At 49.5% G+C, this 21,396-nt stretch overlaps 1 protein-coding gene across 1 annotated transcript; it reads right to left on the minus strand.

Moving 5' to 3' along the window:
* Window positions 1-9,047: 9,047 nt before the first annotated feature.
* Rasl11a (RAS like family 11 member A) lies at window positions 9,048-12,730 on the minus strand. The gene is made up of 5 exons (XM_006979636.4): window positions 12,358-12,730; window positions 11,485-11,997; window positions 11,156-11,212; window positions 10,953-11,032; window positions 9,048-9,754 (listed from the first exon to the last, which is right to left on the minus strand). The coding sequence occupies exons 2-5, from the start codon at window positions 11,606-11,608 to the stop codon at window positions 9,287-9,289; spliced, it is 729 nt and encodes a 242-aa protein (XP_006979698.1). The 5' UTR covers window positions 11,609-11,997; window positions 12,358-12,730; the 3' UTR covers window positions 9,048-9,286.
* Window positions 12,731-21,396: the final 8,666 nt, after the last annotated feature.

A 21,396-nucleotide genomic window follows, 5' to 3' on the forward strand; every position in this document is an offset into this window, starting at 1 on the left:
TTAGTAAGAAATGCTAGTATATGCTTTAATGCGTTAATCTTTACTGAGCAACAAGTCCCTAGGGAATTGTGTGTGTGTGTGTGTGTTTTTTTTTTTTTTTTTTTTTTTGGTTTTCCAAGACGGTTTCTCTGTGTAGCTTTGCGCCTTTCCTGGAACTCACTTGGTAGCCCAGGCTGGCCTCGAACTCACAGAGATCCGCCTGGCTCTGCTTCCCGAGTGCTGGGATTAAAGGCATGCGCCGCCACCGCCCGGCTTGGGAATTGTGTTTTATTACAACTTAAAACAAAATTTTATTTTAAGTTCTGTGGAGATGTCTTAGCTGCTAAGAGCATTTTCTGCTATTAGAGAGGACCCAGGTTCAGTTCCCAGCACCCAAATGGTGGCTCACAACTGTCTCTAACTCCAGTTCCAGAGATCTGATGCCCTCTTCTGGCTGCTTTGGGCACTGCATGTATGTGGTGCACATACAATCACACAGGTTCACACATACACATATAAATAAAAATAATTGAATAAACCTCAAGTTTTTATTCTATTCTATTGTATAGAAGTTTGTTGAGTTGTATAGACTTCAAGTCCAGTTAAGTTTTATGTGTGACACTTTTATTTATTTGCAAGGGTTTTTTTTATAATAAAGTTTATAAAATTTTAAAAAAGAACTTTTCTTAATGAAAAAATTTAAGAAACATTTATTTACGTAGTGAGGGGAGGGTTTGAAGATACCTTGAGTCAGTCAGTTCTGCTTCCACTCTGCAGGTTCCAGGGTAAATCTCAGCTTGTGGGGCATAATGGCAAAGGCCTTTGTTCACGGAGCCCTCTGGCTGGCCCCTCACACGGTACAGTTTGTAAGGTAAGAAGCAAAGGTGCTCTCTCCTTCTCTAGGGACACCTCTCCTTCCCCACAGGCCTGCTCAATGCCCCCAGATGAGGTCAGAATCCTCACCGTGTCTCTTCTACTGCGTGCTGTGTCCCCCAGAACTCCTCTGTGCAGGGGTCCTGGGTCAAAAACATCAACCCAGCCACAGCAGCACAGGCTTTGCACGAAACGGGAGCCCCGCGAGTGTGGCTGGAATCCTGCCAATCACTATTGCCATGGCCTTTTTTTTTTTTTTTTTAAGACAGGGTCAATGTAGCTCGGACTGCCTTGGAACACACTATGTAGATCCACAGGCTGGCCTCAGACTCACAGAAGCCCACCTATCTCTGCCTCCCACGTGCTGGGATTAAAGGTGTGCGCCTCCACACCTCCACACCAGGCCTTTTTCAAGCTGAGGAGGAAACTGAAAACACCCGTTTCGTTCGAGGAGCCCTTCTCTGAGAACACTCATTTCCAGTTAGAGAAGAAGGGCTTGGAGTGACGGCTCAACATCGAGAGCACACACTGCTCTTCCAGGGGACCAGAGTTCTGTTCCCGGCAACCATCGGGCAATTGACAAGCCACCCACTGCCAGCAACTCTTGCTCCGTGGAGATCCAATTGCTCTGGCTTTGCAGGTACTCACGTGCACACACACACACACACACATGAACACACACACACACACATGAACACACACACAAACACACACACACACCAACACATACATGGACACACACACAATTCAAGGTAATAAAAGTAATTTTTTTAAAGGAGGAGGAGGAGGGAGAGGAGGAGAAGAAACAAAAGAAGAACCCTAGCATGGTGGTGCACACCTTTAGTTCCAGCACTCAGGAAGCAGAGGCAGGTGGATCTCTGTGAGTTCGAGGCCAGCCTGGTCTACATAGAGATTTCCAAGACAGCCAGGACTATACAAAGAAACCCTGTCTCAAAATAAATAAAGAAAAAGGAAAGGAAAGGAAGAGAGCAGTTGGGACAGTGTGATGAAGAAATCCAGAACACACACACACACACACACACACACACACACACACACACCCCTGCGCTCACGAAGGAGCCAGAGCTCACCCTAGGCGCCTGTGCCAGCCAGGCTCCCCTAAAGGAACAGAGCTGACGGGATGATCATAGATCCAAAGGGGATTTATTAGACAGTTTGCAGGGTGTGGTCTGAGCTCTCCACAGGTGCTGTCTCACACCCGAGAGGCTGAGAACCCCGCAGGTGTTCAGTCTGTGGAGCTGGCTGTCTCCGCAGTCACAATCTGGTGCTGGCTGGAGTCCCGCAGGGTTCCTGGGTAGCTGCTGTCTCCAGTCTACGATAGAATCCTGAAAAGGTTGGATTTAGCTCCTGCCAAAGCCACAGAGTAGATGAACTTGTCAGCCAGAGTGAGAGCAGGCGGCTGGGCGGTGGAAGCGCCCACCTTTAATCCCAGCATTTGGGAAGCAGAGGCAAGTGGATCACTGTGAGTTCGAGGCCAGCCTGGGCTACAGAGTGACTTCCAGGGCAGCCAGGGCAATGCAGAGAAACCCTGTCTCTAAAAAAAAAAAAAAGAAAAAGAAAAAAAAAAAACAATGCAAATCACAACATCTACAAGGAACACAAAGCCCAGAATCCACGAGTCATCATCCCGCCGCCCCGCCTGCCCTTGCTGTTCACTGCCTCCTTCCGCTGATATGTATCCCATTCATTTTTCTAAACAGACATTCATAAAGTTGAGGACTTGCGTTGTGCCCTTCACCTCAACACAAGCAAAACAGATTTGTCCTCTTCTGTTCAACTGACTTGTTCTTCCGTTATTCTGGTTTGCATTTCACGGGCCACTCGTGAAGTACTGCATGTCTACCAGATACACAATTTAGACCTTTGGACTTTGGTCATTCCTCCAGGACAACACTGCTCTTGTTAATTTAGTCATCCTGCAGAGTTGGACGCTCGAATTAGCAATGAAGCATTGGCAAGAAGAGGACGCGTAGGATGGGGATTTCAGCGACAGATCTTGGGGGCTGAGGTATAGCTCAGTGACAGAGCACTTGCCTACCATGTGTGAGGTTCTGGGTTCGGTCCTCAGTACAAAAATAAACTAATGAATAAATAAAGAAACAGCAACTTACAACTGAGGCGGGAACGGGGAGGAGAAATGATGAAGGACTATGTTACTATGCTAACATACCTAAGATAAGAAGCACCATATAGGTGGGCAGTGGTGGTACGCGCCTTTGATCCCAGCACTTGGGAAGTAGAAGCAGATGGATCTCTGAGTTCAAGGCCAGCTTAGTCTACAGAGTGAGTTCTAGGATAGCCAGAGCTGCACAAAAATTTTAAAAAGGAAAAGAAAAGAAGCATATAAAGAGAGTAGAGTCCTTAGGCTCGTAGCTCTAGAGGTTGCGGCCCATGGATACACATAAGATAAAACATTAAAAAGGAGGCCGGGCGTTGGTGGCGCACGCCTTTAATCCCAGCACTCGGGAGGCAGAGCCAGGCGGATCTCTGTGAGTTCGAGGCCAGCCTGGGCTACCAAGTGAGCTCCAGGAAAGGCGCAAAGCTACACAGAGAAACCCTGTCTCGAAAAACCAAAAAAAAAAAAAAAAAAAAAAAAAAAACATTAAAAAGGGGTGGGAGGACCATTCACTGTATCACCAGGAAGGGATGAGAATCAGATGATCTGACTCCCACAGTTCCCTTTGGAGGGCATGCCTCCAAAAACCTAGAGATCCCCCACTTCACCTCTCAAAGGTTCCACCTCCTCTCTCCAATAGCAACAAGAGGTCGGGGTGACCCAGTCTTCAACACATGGGCCCAGGCAATACATGCCAGAGTCAAGCTGCCACGGGCCCATGGGCAGCTATGGTCTTACCCCATCGCAGGGATGCATGTATATGACACCTCAGCGCACATGAGTCTGTGGATCCTGTCCTTGGCACTCCCACCCACGTTGTCAACAGCCTTCTGTGTTTCTGTCCAGAGTTCTGGGACTTCTACCCCGGAGGGCAGATGACAGCACTTAAATCTTTTGTGCTTCATCCCCCTTCGTTTTTGTGAGGCTGGCTTAGAGCAAGCTTCCCCTTTGAACGGCTTCCTTGTTGCCCAACTGAGTCCAAATCCTCAGATTTTCTTCCTCACACACAAATCCAACGACTCCCCACTTCCCCATCACGAATGCTGTGCTTACATCCTCCATCTCCAAGACAACCATCCCGGGAGCTTCCTAGAGACTCTCCAAGCATTATGAGGCCCAGGGGACCATGCCACCAATCAGCAGGAGTCTGGAACAGGGATGATAGGCCATTAAGCTCTGGAAGAGCAGCCAATCTGCTTCCCTGTTGAGCCATTTCTCAGGAAGCCTCAGGGTCCTGGGGATCTGCTATTTGTGATGCTGTGGACAGAAAAATAGAGTGTTACACCCTCCCCCTTAGCCCATCAGCCTGCCTGAGCCCACCGAGGCTAGAACTCTGCTTGAAACTGTCTTGGGACTCATCTTCTGAGCCCCGTGAGGCGCACCTGCTGCTTAGCGTGGGTTATTAGGTATCTGAAGCCACATTTTTGCCAGCCGAAGGGGCCCTGACACCAGGCAGGGATCTGGGCACACTCTAGTCATGGCAGTGATGGGCGACTCAGTTACTCTTGTGTCTGTGTGCACAAGAAGCTGAGACAAGTGACGATGGGAAGAGCCACCTTTGTTCTGAGGGCACGAAACCCACTGAAAGAATAAAGCCACTTTTCAAAAGATTATAGAATTCTAAACATTTTTCACTATTTGGAACTTGTCCCCTCCCACTATGACGCATGCTGGACAAACACTCTACAACTGAGCTGCATCCCCATTTTTTTTTTTTTTATGTTGAGACAGAGCCTTTACTAAGGTGCCCAGGCTGACCTTGAACTTACAATCCTCCTGCCTCAGCCTCCCTGGTAGCTGATATTATAGGTCTGTACCATGAGACCCTGCTTGTATACTCTTTAAGAAATTGTTTGATTTTCTTAACTCTCTTTGATATTGCAGGTCTGGGTAGAGGCATCCTTGGGTTGAAGAGCAATCGTCTGTGTTATAGACTGATCTAGAATGTTCCTCTAAAGTCAAAAAGCCTTGGTTGCAGCCAGGCAGTGGTAGTACATGCCTTTAATCCCAGCACATGGGAGGCAGAGACAGGTGAATCTCTGTGAGTTTGAGACTAGCCTGGTCTACAGAGTGAGATCCAGAATTGCCAGGACTGTTACACAGAGAAATCCTGTCTTAAAAACAAAACAAAACAACCCTTGGTTGCAGCCTATGATGAAAACTGGGGTCTAACAGAGTGAAGTTAGGTCACTGGGAGCTAGAAAGGGATCACGGGACTCCAGCCCCTGATCTTCTCCCTCGCCGCTTCCAGAACTACACGCCCCAAAGCTCTGCTGTCCCAAAGGTCCTTACTGTGGTGTCCCGTCTCTTCACAGGCCCAGGGAAACAGGCTAAGTGACCGTGCACTGAGAGCCCTGAACCGGTGACTGAAATCGGCCTTCCTTCCCCTTAAGCTGGCTTTCTCTAGTGTTGTGTCACAGTGATGGAAAGCTGCCTGGCGTGGGCTGCTGTCCCTGGTGGGAGCCGTCAGCTCTTGGCTGTCACTGCTTAGAAGTTACTTAAAACTCCTTCTGGCCTCATTTTGCAGATCTCATCATTTGTTCCACTATAATTTCCTATTATTTTCCTTTGGCACAAAAAAAAAATAGAATGTTCATTCATCGTATGTTTACTGAAAAATGATCGTTCCTGACTGGGGAGGTACCTCAGTTGGTAGAGGGCTCTCTTAGCCCTGGGCTCAGTCTCCAGCATTTCATAAAACTGGGTGTGGTGGTACATGCCTGCAACCCCAAATCATGACACAGAGACTTATTATTACTTATGAATGTTCAGCTTTAGCTTAGGCTCATTGCTAGCTAATTTTTTTTTTCTTTAACTTAAATTAATCCATTTCTATTAATCTACGTGCTTCCCTGAGGCTTGTTCATCTCATCTTCATACTGTCCATCCTGCTTCCCTGCTTCCTCCGTGTCTGGTGGGCTGATCCCCAGCTGGCTGGCTGGGTGGTTCCCCTTTTCTCTCTGTCCACCAGCCCCTCCTATCCCTCCTATCCCCCTCTGTCTAGCTATTGGCTGGTCAGCTTTTTATTAGACCAATCAGGTGTCTTAGGCAGGCAAGGTGAACCAGCAACACATGGTTACATAGTTTAAACAAATGCAGCATAAACAAATGTAACACATCTCTACATAGTTAAACAAGTATTCTGGGGATCCCACAACATCCCAGCACTCTAGAGCTGGGGGCCAAAGGATCAAGGTACAAATGGAACTCAAGACTAGCTTGGGTTATAAGAAACCAAGTCACTGGGTGGTGAGGGTGCATACCTTTAATCCCAGCACTCGGGAGGCAGAGGCAGGTGGATCTCTGTGAGTTTGAGGCCAGCTTGGTCTACAAAGTGAGTTCCAGGACAGGCTCCAAAGCTACAGAGAAATCCTGTCTTGAAAACGAACAAACAAACAACAACAAAAACCAAGAGACCAGCCGGGCGGTGGTGGTCACACACCTTTAATCCCAGCACTCGGGAGGCAGAGCCAGGCGGATCTCTGTGAGTTCGAGGCCAGCCTGGGCTACCAAGTGAGTTCCAGGAAAGGTGCAAAGCTACACAGAGAAACCCTGTCTCGAAAAACCAAAAAAAAAAAAAAAAAAAAAAAAAAAAAAAAAAAAAAAAAAAAGAGAGAGAGAGAGAGAGAGAGAGAGAGGGAGGGAGGGAGGGAGGGAGGGAGAGAGAGAGAGAGAGAGAGAGGGACACCATGTCAAAACAAGACAAGACAAACTAAAGGAAACACCTGCTGGGCTGCCGGGGTAGCTGAGTGTGCTAGCAGTAAACGAAGTCGTAAATGCAGCCGCTGCCCTGGGGACATTCCTCCTAACTGTGTTCCCGACACTGGTGGGTTATACGGCATGGATAAGGAAACCCAAAAAGGCCTCCCAGAGCCGAATCGGGCACGCAGCATGTGACTCGAGTCCTGGAAGGAAAGTTAGCAAGCCCTTCCTTAGGTAAGGACTAGGTGAACCTGTGTGAGACTTAGGGACAGTTTGTGCCCAGGTGGGGAGGCATGGAAGAGCCTGGAGTATACTGAGAAAGGCAGACAGTCCTATTGTGTCGGCGGTGAGGTGGAATGGGTGTGTGTGTGTGTGTGTGTGTGTGTGTGTGTGTGTGTGTGTGTGTGTATGTGTGTATGTGTGTGTGTATGTATGTATATGTGTGTATATATGTATATGTATGTATACGTGTGTGTATGTATATGTGTGTGTATATATTTGTATGTGTGTTGGAGCGAGAAAATAATGAAACTGGAGAGGTGATAAATAATCTTTATGGTATTTCTCACTTATATTGTCTGCCATAGATAAGGGGAACCCAGTTAGGTGTTCACTCGTGAAAATCAAACAGGAGCTGCTGTTGGTGAGGAAAATAAGCTTTTTTTTTTTTTATGTATCTGGATGTTTCTGTCTGCATTTAAGTCTGTTCCTGTGCATACGGTGCCTGTGGAGGCCAGAAGAGGGCATCTGATAGCCTTGGACTGGGGTTACAAACAGTCCTGAGCAGCTGTGTGGGCGCTGGGAATCGAACCCAGCTCCTCTGGAAGAGCAGCCAGTGAGCCTAACTGCTGAACCGACTCTCCAGCCCCTTCTCTGATTTTTGATGTCTGGTCTAGAGAAGACTTATAAAGTTCCTGAGAGAGGCATAACTGGACCTTTAGAGAAAAACAGAGCTAACAGACCTGGTGCCTTGAAAGGAACGTCTTCTCCCTCCAGCAAGGTTCCATGAGCCTTATCAGACTCCACATGTGAGTCAGCCAGTGTCCCACTTACTGGCCTCAACTACTGTATTTCAAGATATGTATAAACTTGAGTTTACCTTGAGAGCTGAAGCTGTGGCCAGGCTAGCCCTAACAACAGCACAGAGCTGAAGCTGTGGCCAGGCTAGCCCTAACAGCACAGAGCTGAAGCTGTGGCCAGGCTAGCCCTAACAGCACAGAGCTGAAGCTGTGGCCAGGCTAGCCCTACCAGCGACCGCAGGATGCACAGCTCAGGTTATAACAGTGTTGCAGTCTCCAAGCCCTCACTTTCAACACCTGCACCTCCCTCCTCATTCGCCCATGGGGATCATTAAGCCAGCATCTCCCTAAAGGGCACACAAGTAAAGATATGCCTCAGAGGCCGGGGTGCAGTTCTGCACTAGAGTGTAAGGTCCTGGGTTCAATCCTCAAGACCTCCCCAAACAAGATATACCTCAAATGTCAATTATACTCTCTTTTTTTTCCAGAGGCTTCTACCCTGATGGTGAAGGAGACTCCAACAACTCTGGACCTTGCTCACCAGGCAGTCAATGCCCCTCAGCCATGGAGTGTGTTCACTGTGAAATTACGTCACATCACTCTCCCCTCTGCCTGTACTGTGAACCCAAGAAAGTCATCTCTAGTTCATGAAATAATACTTGGATCATCTTATGTCCATATACAGCAAAGGGTCTGAGATGCAGGAGGGAGGGAGAACGGAGGCCACTCCCAGATGGCGAAGCTCACTTACTGACAAAGGATCCTGGAAAAGGAGATTTTCTTTCCTCTTTGGACAGTGCTGGGGAATCAAACCAAGGACCTTGAGCACAGTAAGCATCCATTCTACCCCTGAGCTCCGTCCCCAGGCGCTGGTTTTATGATGGAGTTTCCATACATGGCTGGGGGGGGGGGTGTCTGACACTTGTGCTTCTGTCTCAGCCTTCTGAGGGCAAGGACCACAGGCATGTGCCAGTCTCTAGCTGGGATTTTGTTCTCTAAGCTATTCTGTGGAGAGGCTACCCTGGCATTTGGACAAATAAGTAAATAATAATGACAGTTTGTAGCATTTTAGCGTCAGTCTCCAACCAAGCGTGGTGCTGGAAAACCAGTGCTAACTTCCGGACTGTGAAGAGCTGCCCTAATTAAGGATATCCTGTAGCTAGTCAAACCTTTCCCCTCCCCTGCATACCTCTCTCCCCCACAGCTGACTCCCTGCACATGACCCCCTCCCGACTGCAAGACACCAATCAGAGTTCAGACTCAGGGCCAAACACCGAGCACTTCTGGGCTCTGGTGCAAGCAAGATTTCTATAAAAAGACATTCAGAAAACAAGGAATAGATTGCCATTTTGCCTTTAATGGAAAAGTGGCCAACAGTTACAGTAAAAAAAAAAAAAAAACAACGTCTAGTCAATCATTGTTTGAATTTTCAGAAATACACATCCACTTGAAAGCCAATAAGGTCATTATAAAAATAAACTCTCAATATGTTTTAAAGGGGAAAGGCCCAGTCTTTGTGGCTGCACAAATGCTTAATAATAATAGTAATGAAAGTCGCCAGTCTGCCTGAGATGGGTCACCCCAGGGCGGAGGGGGCTTTTACTTTGGAGGACAGGGCCTGCCTGAAGCGCCTCTTCAGGTCCTGCATATTGGGGGAGCGAGGCCGGGGGATGATGGAAGCCCTCCTCCGCTCCCCACTGGGACTGTGCACTTTGCTCACTTCTTTGCAGAGATGTTGGAACACGTCACAGACGTCTTCATAGTTTTCACTAGTGGAAATTTCCAGGAAAAGACTGCCCAGCTCATTGGCTAGCTGAAGACCGTCGTGTGTCTGCACCTGCCGGGCATGCAGAAGGTCTCCTTTGTTGCCCACGATGACGACAGGGGCTTTTCCATCAGGGTGGACCTTCCGGATCTGCTGGTAAAGAGGCCGAATGGACTGGTAGCTCTCGTAGTCTGTTATGGAATAGACCAGCAGAAATCCCTCGGCCCACTGCACGCACTTGGACAGAGAATCCACTGTTTGGCTGAGGTTGTCTTGGGCCTGAGAAAGAACAAAATGGGACCTGATCAAAGGAAGCTCAAACGTGACCCTGGAAGGAACACTGGCTGGATGGAAACATCGCTAAACGTTGTCAGGCTCTACCTAGCTTCTGCAAGAGGCTTTTGACAGACAAAGCCTCGGACCAATGCTCATCCTGGATTCCTTTCTGAGCTGGTCTGGACACACCTTCTAACGCCCCTGCTCGACAGGCAGTCTCCAGCGAACTCTGATGACTTGAGAATGATTACAGACCGGAATGGCTTAGTTTTCAGGGAACTAATTCATAACAAACAAAACTCTGGAAACCATCCAACATAAATATCTATTCCCAAGCCCATAAAAAAATATTTTTAGCAGTCAACTTCTTGAGAACGTTACAGAAACGAATTCCTTTCTCTGCACTCTTCCACACGACCTCTCCTCCCTAGAAGGGCTGAGCAATTAATTAAGTTGCATTCCGGACTGATAGCCAAGAGGTTATCTGGTTGCAATTACTGGCTTGGAGAAACAGCCCCTAACATTTTTGGCAGCCCTGGCCAGAAAGCAGGCCCTTTTCCTCCAGAATCCAATCTACTGCTTGCTTCTTTAATGTGGTGCTGGGAATGGAACCTTCGAACCTGAACCTTAGAGCAAGCGCTTACTAACTACTGAGCTACATCCCCACCCGCCCCGCCCCGCCCCCCCCCAGGTCCCCCACCTTCACCTCTGCAAAGTACGCCCCCACCCCCGCCGGCTGTTGTTTTTAAATTGCTCCTCGTCTCTGGAAGTGTTCATACCCGCCTAAGCAGCCCAGGCAATGACGGTCAGCCAGGGCTGCAGAAGAAGCTACTGTTGGGAGTGGGTGTGGGGGGTGGCTCAGCCTGGAACTCGCACACTTGGGAGGCTGAGGCATCAAAGAGTAAATAGTAAATCCAAGCCAGCCCTGCCTGAGCTACGAAGCAAGTGATTGGCCAGCCAGGGCTACAGAGCAAGCCACAATCTTTAAAATAAGCAAAGTAGGGTTTAAGAGCGAACCAGTCCTAATCAATCATGCCTTGGAGGGCATCCAGCATCCCGACCCTCAGCTCACCCGTGACAGACCGCCGATACCTACATTGAAATGCACACTAGACGTGCTGAGACATCTCACTCGGGACCTCGGGGCAATCACCTCAAAGTTAGATGCAGCTGCACCACACACCCTCGTGACAGTCCTTACCTGGATGCCTCCCGGAGTGTCCTGGATCTGCAGGGATAGCTGGTCCCCCTCCACATAAACGAGTCTCGAATACAGTTTGCCTGTACAACGGAAGAGGAGTTTGCATTTGAGTTCCCACGCTCTGACCGGCAAAAGAAAAAGGAGGGGAGAGAGGACAGACGGAACTGGAGCCGGAAAGCCAAGGAGCAAGAAACCATTCTAACCTGTGTTGGGTTCGTAGTCGCCGATGAATCTCTTCGTTAAGAAGCGCACAATCATTGCTGAAAAACGAAGTAAGAACGTCAGCTGAAGAAGTAGGTCAGGGTGGTCGCCCTCACGGGAACGGCGCGCTTTCCCCCGGGTCCCCGGGACAAAGTGGCTTCCCCGCGGAAGGTGACAGACGAGACCGGAGCGACCCTCAGCAGCCGCCAACCCGGTCCAGAGCTCAGGAGTGGACTGCCAGAGAAAACAGGCGGGGGTCTTCCCGCATCCCTGCGGGCCGGCGGGGGGACCCCTGCTGTCGTTGGGCGGCGCGCTCCCTTGCCCCACTCACCGCTTTTGCCCACACGACCGGCGCCTAGCACCGCCAGTTTGATGTCCTTGGGCAGGAGGTAGTCGGAGGATGACTCGGGAATGGGAGCCAGCAGAAAGTGCCCAGACATGGTTGGCGGACGCATGGGCGCGTCCCGCGACCGCGCTGCAGGATAGCCGGCTGGACACGCGGCAACACTGGGCGCCGGGACGCGGCGCCGCCAGCAGAGCTGTCCAGGCTCTCGGGTTTTAAAGAGCTCGGGGAGCGCGGCGGCCGCCTCTAGCGCCTCCTCTTCCCCGCCCCTTCCTGGAGTGGTGGGAGCAGCGCGCGCGCGGGGCACTGTCACCCGCGGGCGTGCGCACCGCCCGGGCTGCCTGACGCGCTCTGCTCGCCCTGTTGCGCGGGTCCCAGCCGGTGGAGTCCTGATGGCACCCGCCCCCGTAGCCGCCAACCTGGGCCACTAGCCTGGAGCGTGAACACGAAGGTGGAACTGGGCCACCAGAAAGGGCAAGAGCTGCAGATGGCTGGATGTTCCTGGGACAGTCGGAAGAAGAGATCCAGTGTTTGCGCCTTTGATTGTCGGAGTGCTGATGGGTGAATCTGAGCTTCAGCACCCTGTAAATTGGGTGTGGTGGCACACGAGCGTAGACAGGCGGGTCGGAAGTTCAAGGTCATCCTTGGTTATGTCTAAGGTTTGAGTTCAAGGCCAGCTTGGCCTACATAAGACCCTGTCTCAAATGTACACACACACACACACACACACACACACACACACACACACACACACAATCTAAAAGGGTACCGAGGAATGACATCACTGTGAAAAAGGCTAGGGCCGGGCAAGGGCCCTTATTTACCAGTTTACTATAAATCAAGGAAATTGCTGCCACTTACCTATCCACTCCCTCAGGGGACAGTTGTTGCTTACAGCTCAGCATCCAAACCGGGGCGGCCCCTGCTCTGCTGGGGCAGAGTGAACTGGCTCCCTCAAACTCGGGGCGCTTGATTCTGGCCTGATTCCCCGTGGTAAATACCAGCCTGTGCGCTTGGCTCCAGGATCTACTTCACTATTCAAACCTTTCCTGGTAAGTACGCGGTGGGATTTAGGTTAGGGGGTGTGAGGAGGAGGAAGTGGGCACAGGAAGTGGACACGCGGCTGGTTCCTGGATGCCGCAGAAGCCTCGCAATCTCCTGCAGTTCCGTGTCATCTGCCCAACCACTAGACAGCCCTACCCTCTTCCACTCCCGCTCCCTATCCCAGTCTTATTGGTTAGCTTGCAGGGCATGGCCAACCACGTGGAACCTAACGGCTGGCTCAGCGCAGCCTTCCCTTCCGTTCGTAATTGAGGCCAGGCTTGAGAAGCTGGATGGAGCTTTCCGAGACCGTAGCTGAGAAACTACGAACCCCGGGAAACGATAGGCTGGCTTGCTCCACCAGACTCACTCAGGTCTGGCAAGGCTGGTCCTCCAAGTGGCGGAGTGAGTGGAAGTGAGCAAGACCTCTCTGGAGGCGGGGTGGCTCCAAGGCAGAAGCCATCACCTCTGGTGCATTCTGTCCGCCAAAGCAAACCACGAGGCCAGCATGAGTCCAAAAGATGGGGAAGTCACGCTCCACCCCTTTAAGGACAGAACAGCAGGCTGTAGTGGGAAGGGACAGCGAACGGGGTCTGATTTGCGGTTGAAATGCTAACGGATGTGCTCCCGTACAGCAAGTCGCCCAAGCCAGGTCCCGTGACTCCTCCTGACCACTCCCGTCACATTACTGGCCAATTGCTCAGTTCCAGGATTTCTTCTGCTCACCTTTCTGGTGTCCCCCTGCCTGCCCCACTCCTCTTCTTTCTCAACTGAAGAACGCAGAATGTTCCTCGTCAGCTAGAATAGATGGCATCTCCATCTTGCTTGCCCTTCTCTTGCAGACACAGAGAAATCACTGCCAGCATCATGGCTTCCATCTTAGCTTCTGAAGACCCCTTCGGTAGCCTCAGTCTCAACTGCCGTTACAGTTGGAGCATTTGTTTGCTGTCCATTTCCACAGGGAAGGAGTCCTACCATGCAACTTTTCCCTCAGGAAGTGGGGATATCTAAAGGGGCAAGAAGGCCCCCAACACACACACACACACACACACACACACACACACACACACACACCATCTGGCTGACCATCTGAATGACTAGGTGGATGATGTATGTTGACTCCACCATATAGAGCCAAAAGTCCTGTTGATGCTCTTGGAAAAAGATGTTCCAAGAGATGCCTGCGATGAACTGCCATAGTTCAGCGGTATGGATTTTAATCTTTTCACAAGGTGGTCATCTTCCACTAACTTTCAGTTTAATCGGAGAGACGTGAAGCAGGGCTTCCCTCCCTAAGTGGAGGAAAATCCTGGACACCAAGACTACGAGACCCGTTTAAGGAGCCATGAGGACGTGCTGCTGTCCGGAGCCTGTTGGGAAGCTCTGTGGAGCCTGGGTTGTTGTCTCTTGGAGTCTCTGGGCCTTTCCTTGAGGGACACGAGGTGATTTCTGTAGCATCAAATCCCCAGCCAAACAGAGACGAAGAGGAGGACCACCTTGCTTTGCCTCTGTAACTGCGAAATTAGACAGTGCTTAGCGTGAGGACATAGCTCCGTGGCAGAGCATTTGCCCAGCACACCCTAGGGCTTGGGTTCTACCCTTAGCGCAGCATATAGCACTCAGGAAATGAAGGCAGCAGGATCCAAAATTCAAGGCTATCCTTGACTCCATAGTAAGTTAGAGGCCATCCTGGCCTACATGAGACCCCGTCTAGAAGAAGAATCATCCACTATATCTTAATAGCAAGAGCAGAAAAGATAAAACAAAGGAGAGGGACCCGAACAGCTGGCAAAGGATGGGATGGCCATGACCGGCCATGACAGCCGTGACCGACGTGGTGATCATGACTCCTCCTGGATAGAGACACCATTCACACCATGAAAAACGGAACACAGAGAACGGCAGTTGAGCAGGCCTAATGACATCGTCACCAACTCCTTAGACAAATGCAGACTGCTCCATCTGCCTTTATTTAAACTTGAGGCCGTCACCTCACTCCATTTACTGTTTTCCACCCCTCAGTTTAGAGCAGGGGTCTCAACCTTCCTAACGCTGCGACCTTTTAGTACAGTTCCTCATGGTGTGGTGACCCCCCAACCATAAAACTGCTTTGTTGCTACTTCATAACTGTAATATTACTACTGCGATGAATTATGATGTAAATATCTGATATGCAGGATATCTGATATGTGAGTCCTGTGAAAGGGCCCTTTGAGAATCACTGGCTTAAAGTCATTCAATGAGGAAGATTCCACAGCCGGTTCTCTGCCTCACCCTGTGGTAATTATGTTTCTGTTTGCATTTACAGTGCACCTTGCTAGGAAGAACTTGAAGTGTCTCCATTCTCCTTGGGAAAGCTCTTCACGTTTACAGATACACAAAATAGGCTGACCCTTTGGCGAAGATAGTGAGCCACCAAGCTGAAGAATTATAAACAGGATCTCTTGAATCAAGGCCGCCTGGGCTCTATTTTGTTTCATACTTATGTCTAGAGTTATGTAAAACTGGTAACGGCTTTAAGCCAATGTAACACAGGCGTGCTGAATGCTTTTTACAAAGATAATAGGAATCCGTGGGCATAAACACCACACAAATCTGTGGGCGTTACAATGAGCGTGAAGGGCAGAATTTGCAAGTAGAAAATATCAGATTGGGCAAGTTATTAACTCTTTACCAGCCAAATGAGAAACTTAAATTCTAGCCCTTCAGTGAGATTTGCCCAAGGGCCTACTCTGGTTCACAAACATTCCCACCCACCATCCATATGTAGGGTCAACCAACCAAGTCCTTGACTACTGATTTTTTTTTTTTTTTTTTTTTTTTTGGTTTTTGGTTTTTGGAGACAGGGTTTCTCTGTGTAGCTTTGCACCTTTCCTGGATCTCGCTCTGTAGACCAGGCTGTGCTTGATTGACTACTGATTTTAAGGGAACTTCGGAGGCTCTACCTATGAGCTTCTCCCCAGAACAGGAATTATGCTTCTGCCCTCTACCAACTCCCTCCATTATTTCAACCTAACAATCAGAATAATTGAAAACCCAGTCTTTGCAGGGTCCTGTGATGGGTGCTAGTACACAACACAAAGGAACAGTTTAATCAGAGAACCGAGTATCCGATGTGCCTCATGCCTTCAGATACCCCTGGAGTGAAAGAATTAACTTAATTAATCAGCTATAAAATACCAATCTCTAGCATTATTCCTTGTTGCTTTGGTTTTGTTTTTGAGACAGGGTCTCACTGTGTAGCCCTGGCTGTCCTGGAACTCACTCTAGCCCAGGCTGGCCTCGATCTCAGAGCTCCGCCTGCCCCTGCCTCCCGAGTGCTGGGACTTAGATGCACGAGCCATGCCCTGTGTGGTCTGCATTCTCAGCAGGTTCACAGGTGACCTTGGTGCCGGCAGCTAGAGAACCAAAGAAAGCAACACTCGGTGGGGCCTGGAGGAGCCTGACGGGCGGCGGCGTCTCAGTGGAGGTGCAGAAGCCCCTGGGAAAGAAAACCGGTTGGTGCTGCCAAGTAACAGGGAGACTAAAAAAATTAATTTGGAAAAAAGTCTGTAAATGTGTTAATTAGCAAGATTTTGGCAACCTATGAGGATAGTTGCATCAGCATGGAGGAGGTGGAAGCCAGATGTGTAGTGGGTAACCAGGAAATTGAGCTACAGAAGGGACCAGCAAGGCACGGGAAAGCCTGTTGCTCGCCTGCAAGCTTCCCAGGTCTGTAGGCTGAAGTCGAGGAAGGAGCGAGGGACAAGATGCCGGGGACCCGAATAATCAGCGAGCAAGCACCGAGCACGGAGCACCGAGGGCAGAAAGCTGCCGGCAGCGCCCCCTGCCGTCCAATCCCCTGCCCCCTGACCCCACACGATAACTGTGGAAGCGGGCAGCCAGGAACAAGAGCGCGGCCACCAACTGCCCTTCGTGTCCTCCTTCCCGTTGCTGGTGCCCTCCGGCTTATCTCACATAAAGACTTGTCTCCTCTGTCTTCCAGGTAGGCACCGGTCAGAGCAGGGCTGTGTGGCACTGTCCTCTTGGGCCTCCTGCCACAGCAGTAAGTGTTCCTGACCCTAACAAGAAGCTGTAAATAATTAAGTTGATTGAAAACTCAGACTCCCCAACGAAAAGATATATTGGGTCATAAGTACTATTATAAAGAATAAAGGCACAAAAATGAAAAAGGAGTTTGCTATTTTTGTAGGCCATTAAAAGGCGGCCTGACAAAATCTGGGCAGAGGCTGCCTACGGAAAGGGGACAAGCCGCAGGCATCTCTGTAGGACAAGCTTTCCAGCAAAGGAAACGCCAAGCACGGAAGCTTTGAAGAAGTGTGTGCCAGGCATGCCAAAGGCACAGCGAGGGGGGGAAGAAAACCAGGCCCTGGGCTGGGAGTCACACGAGGAAAAGGCCAGAGAGCCACAGCTCGGGCCGAGGGTTGTGTGGGCCAGGGTCACTGTCAGGATATAAATGATATTCAAGGCCATGAAACCAAGTGTCATCTGGAGAATTAAGGTACTTCAATAATGGTCAGAAAGGCCGCCCCAAACTGCAAAGATGAAAGGAAACAGAATCCAAAAAAAAAAAAAAAAGAAAAGAAAGAAAGAAAGAAAAAAGAAAAAAGAAGAAAGGAAACAGAATCCAAACTCAGTATCATGGAAACACCACATTTTCTCCTGCCAAATTCGCAAACTCTTAATAACTGATACTGGTAAAAAGCCCTTAAGGGAAAGCTTTATTTATTTATTTTTCTTTTCAGAACAGGGTTTCTTTGTGACCCCTGGTTGTCCTGGAACTAGTTCTGTGGATGGTCCTGAACCACCATGTGCTCTGGCCAGTGCTCTGACCACTGGGCCATCTCTCCAGTCTCTTTGTTTTTCACTTGCCAAAATAATTCAAGCATTAGTAAATCACATTCTTTTATCCAGAATTGTGAAGAAGCCTAAGGAGATCGCACATATTCATAGCTAGGCCATTTGTGTTTTAGGAAATTCTTGGAGAGATGGCCCAGCAGTTAAGAGCACTGGCTGTTCTTCCAGAGGTCCTGAGTTCAATTCCCAGCAACCACAGGGTGGCTCACAACCACCCATAATGAGATATGGTGCCCTCTTCTGGCCTGCAAGGATACATGCAGGCAGAACATGGTATACATTTTTTTTTTTTTTTTAAAGTTAAAAAAAAATTCTGTGATGTACATCAAATGTTTTCTGAATACGTGCCCTTAATAATGGCCGTAATCCAGTGGATCTCAACCTCTGGGTCACAACCCCCCTGGGAGTTGCATGTCAGATATTCATAACAGTAGCAAAGAAGTAATGCTATGCCGGGCAGTGGTGGCGCACGCCTGTAATCCCAGCACTCGGGAGGCAGAGGCAGGTGGATCTCTGTGAGTTTGAGGCCAGCCTGGTCTACAGAGCAAGCTCCAGGACAGGTTCCAAAGCTACAGAGAAACCCTGTCTCAAAAAACCAAAATAAATAAAAAAAAGAAGAAGTAATGTTATGGTTGGGGATCACCCCACATGAGGACCTGTATGGCCGGCTGCAGGGTCAGGAAGGTTCAGAGTCGCTGCCCATCCCTCCTGCTGGAAGCTGTACCTTTCCTGTCAGCTTCATTAGCCTCCCCAAAGGGAGGTTTCTCCTCAGGTCAGGGTAAATCATAAATCAGACTGTAAGCGCACAAGAGCCTTTAAGAATCCTTCATTCCGGCCCCTGTGCCATGTGACTGTCAAGGCAACAGAAGGCAAAGACGAGACTTTCTGGGAAAGAACAAAACACTGCCCTACGTCCCCAGACCTTTCCACATCACAGGAGGATCTAACAATCCCAATGTTCATGAGCAAAGTGTGGACCAGACTTCAGAGAAACACTAGTTTTAATAAAGCAGAGCAGGAAATAAGACCAAACATACAGAGATTAAGAGTCCCCAGTTTGGCCAGGTGGTGGCACACACCTTTAATTTCAACACTCATGAGGCAGATCTCTTTAAATTCGAGATCAGCCTAACCTACAAAGTGGATTCCAGGACAGTCAGGGATACACAGAGAAAATGTCTCAAAAAAAAAATTAAAAAATAAAAAACCAAAACAAACAACAAGAAGTCCTGTCTTTTTTTTGAGACAAGGTTTTCCTGTGTAGTTCTCTGGATCTCGTTCTGTGAACCAGGCTGGCCTCGAACTCACAGAGATCTCCTGGCTCTGCTCTCTGAGTGGTGGGATTAAATGCATGCACCACCACCACCCAGCCCCAGTCTGTTATTTTTACAGGATGTTTCTTTTTTTCTTTTAAGATTTATTAATATACAGTGTTCTGCTTGCATGTATCCCTGCAGGCCAGAAGAGGGCACCAGATCTCATTACAAATGGTTGTGAGCCACCATGTGGTTGCTGGGAAATGAACTCAGGACCTCTGAAAGAGCAGCCAGTGCTCTTAACCTCTGAGCCATCTCTCCAGCCCTTCCAGTCTGTTATTTTTAAAAGACCACCAACTCATACATATTAGCTAACGGAGTCTAGCCCCCACACAGCAGTCAAGCTGTGGTGAAGGCCAATTTTGGTGTGACACAGCGTCAAGGCTCAGCTCTGCCAGACTCTTGCAGTTTACACATGAAACATGGCGGTCCTCACATCTCAAAGCTGTCCATGAGGATGAAATAGAACACCCTAACAGGTCGTCAAGAACGTTAGTGCTGTCGACAAGAGAAAGGCTGGGGACAGCAACTTTTCAGAGAATGGTGGCCTGACAGGAAAAGGTCTCTGCCTTGCTCAGGGCTGCAGCCTGTGTTGCTTGCATGCAGACGGCAACAACCTAGGGGCACTACACACCTCCCTACTGAACAGGAAACACAGCAACCAAGAACTCCATAGGTTGGGCGGCGGCGGCGGCGGCGGCGGCGGCGGCGGCGGCGGCGGCGGCGGCGGCGGCGGCGGCGGCGGCGGCGGCGCACGCCTTTAATCCCAGCACTCGGGAGGCAGAGGCAGGCGGATCTCTGTGAGTTCGAGGCCAGCCTGGTCTAGAGTGAGATCCAAAACTACACAGAGAAACCCTGTCTCAAAAAAAACAAAAACAAAAACCCTACTACGGGGCTCTGTCTAGGTAAACCGTTGTCTTGTGTTCCCACTACAGGAACCAAAGTCCTGGTTGGAGGAGGAAATGTTTGAGAACTAGAGTTTTTGGGGACAGGGTGTCACTATGCAGTCCTGGCTAGCCTTGGACTTAGTATCTGCCTGCTTCTGTGTTACAGAATTCAGCAGTCACTGTATCCTGGGTAGATATTAGAGTGGACAGTTATTTTTTATAAGTACTTTGACCTTGAAGAATCCTTACGGAAAACAGCGACTGTTTTCCCTGATTTGTACAACTGTTTTTACTGAAGGAGCATTGCATCCATCCCAAGACTTTGCTCACAAACTCCATCTCAGAGTGCCTTCTTTCTTCACCCACCCATGCTGCCCAGCGCACCCCGGAAAGGTATGCAGGTGCCACAGCAGCCAGCTGGGAACTAGGCTTAAGTATTTTGCTTGGATTTGGATGCTGGGGAGCTATTCTGCATTCAAAGAAACCAAACTCAGTAGCCGACAACACAAGGGCTCAAAGTGTCTTAACAGAAACTGGCCCTCTGCTGGAAAGCTCTGAAGAGAAACAAGTCCCCAGGTGTAACACAGTACCCATGGGCCCAGGAGAAGACCACCACAAGACCAGAGCAGAACCCTGTTTCCCAAGGCAGGAACCCTGGCAGTTGCTGAACTAACCACTTGTCTTAAAAACCATCACTAAGGGTTGAAGGTGTAAATAATTCAGACAGAATCCCCACGACTAGGGATTGGGGTCCTCGGACAAGACGGAAGGTGGTGGTCCCATGAACTCAACTGTGTATCTGACACACCCACACGTGTTCACAGCTCACTAGCAGTTAATGAACTAGAATCACACAGCAGCAAGAACGATGCTAGCTCCACTGCTTGTGGTTAGGAACGGGCACTTCACATATGGTTTAAAAGCAGCGCCACTTCCAGAACAGATTTGAAGTTAACCATAACGAAGCAGCGGGTTTCATCTTACCTTCCTCTTCACTGTCCAACTCCAATACATGCTGCCACACTAAGCACCAGAATAAATGCCATTAACCACCACTATCTGGCACTGCAGAGCGCACCCCAGGCTTGCTGGGCTACAACAGAAGCACTGCCCATATGGGCCTTAGAGAAAGGTGAACCCGGACAGAACCCAGGGCAAAGAACAAACTGACCAGGCCTGTCAAGGGCCAGTAAGATTTTGTTCCCAAGATGGAGGCTGGGCCATTTCTAATATTTAAACGGGGTCAATGACACATGACTCTGCTGCACATGAGCTGAATACCATGGCTTTAATGTGACCCTTCAAAGCCCCGAAAGGACACAAAGGAGGCTTTGGGGGAGTTAGACCAGGGCTTTCTTCACCAACAGCACCACCTGTCTAGGGCCACACTCCCACCCCGCTCCTTCTGGCTTAAGCTTTGTCTACCCCTTTGGAGGATACAGCTACAAGACACCATCAGGGGACCACACCTGACTTGACCTCCCCAATACCCCCCACTTTGTATAGCGTCATGCCATGTGCCCCAAGCTGTTCTTGAAGACCCTCCTGCCTCAACCTCCAAATGCAAGGATTAGAGTAGCACCACCAAGCCTGACCACTAGGTCTTTCCCTCTGGTGATTTAGAACAACTATCTGACCATTTTTCTAACCAAGAGTGTGTGCTTTGCACACTAAGTTGTATTACTTAACAGGAAAAAGTTGAATAGAAAAGACACAATGAGCTGGGCAGTGGTGGCGCACGCCTTTAATCCCAACACTCGGGAGGCAAAGGCAGGAGGATCTCTGTGAGTTAAAGGCCA

This window comes from Peromyscus maniculatus, chromosome 23, assembly GCF_049852395.1.
Source record: "Peromyscus maniculatus bairdii isolate BWxNUB_F1_BW_parent chromosome 23, HU_Pman_BW_mat_3.1, whole genome shotgun sequence".
Taxonomy (NCBI): domain Eukaryota; kingdom Metazoa; phylum Chordata; class Mammalia; order Rodentia; family Cricetidae; genus Peromyscus; species Peromyscus maniculatus.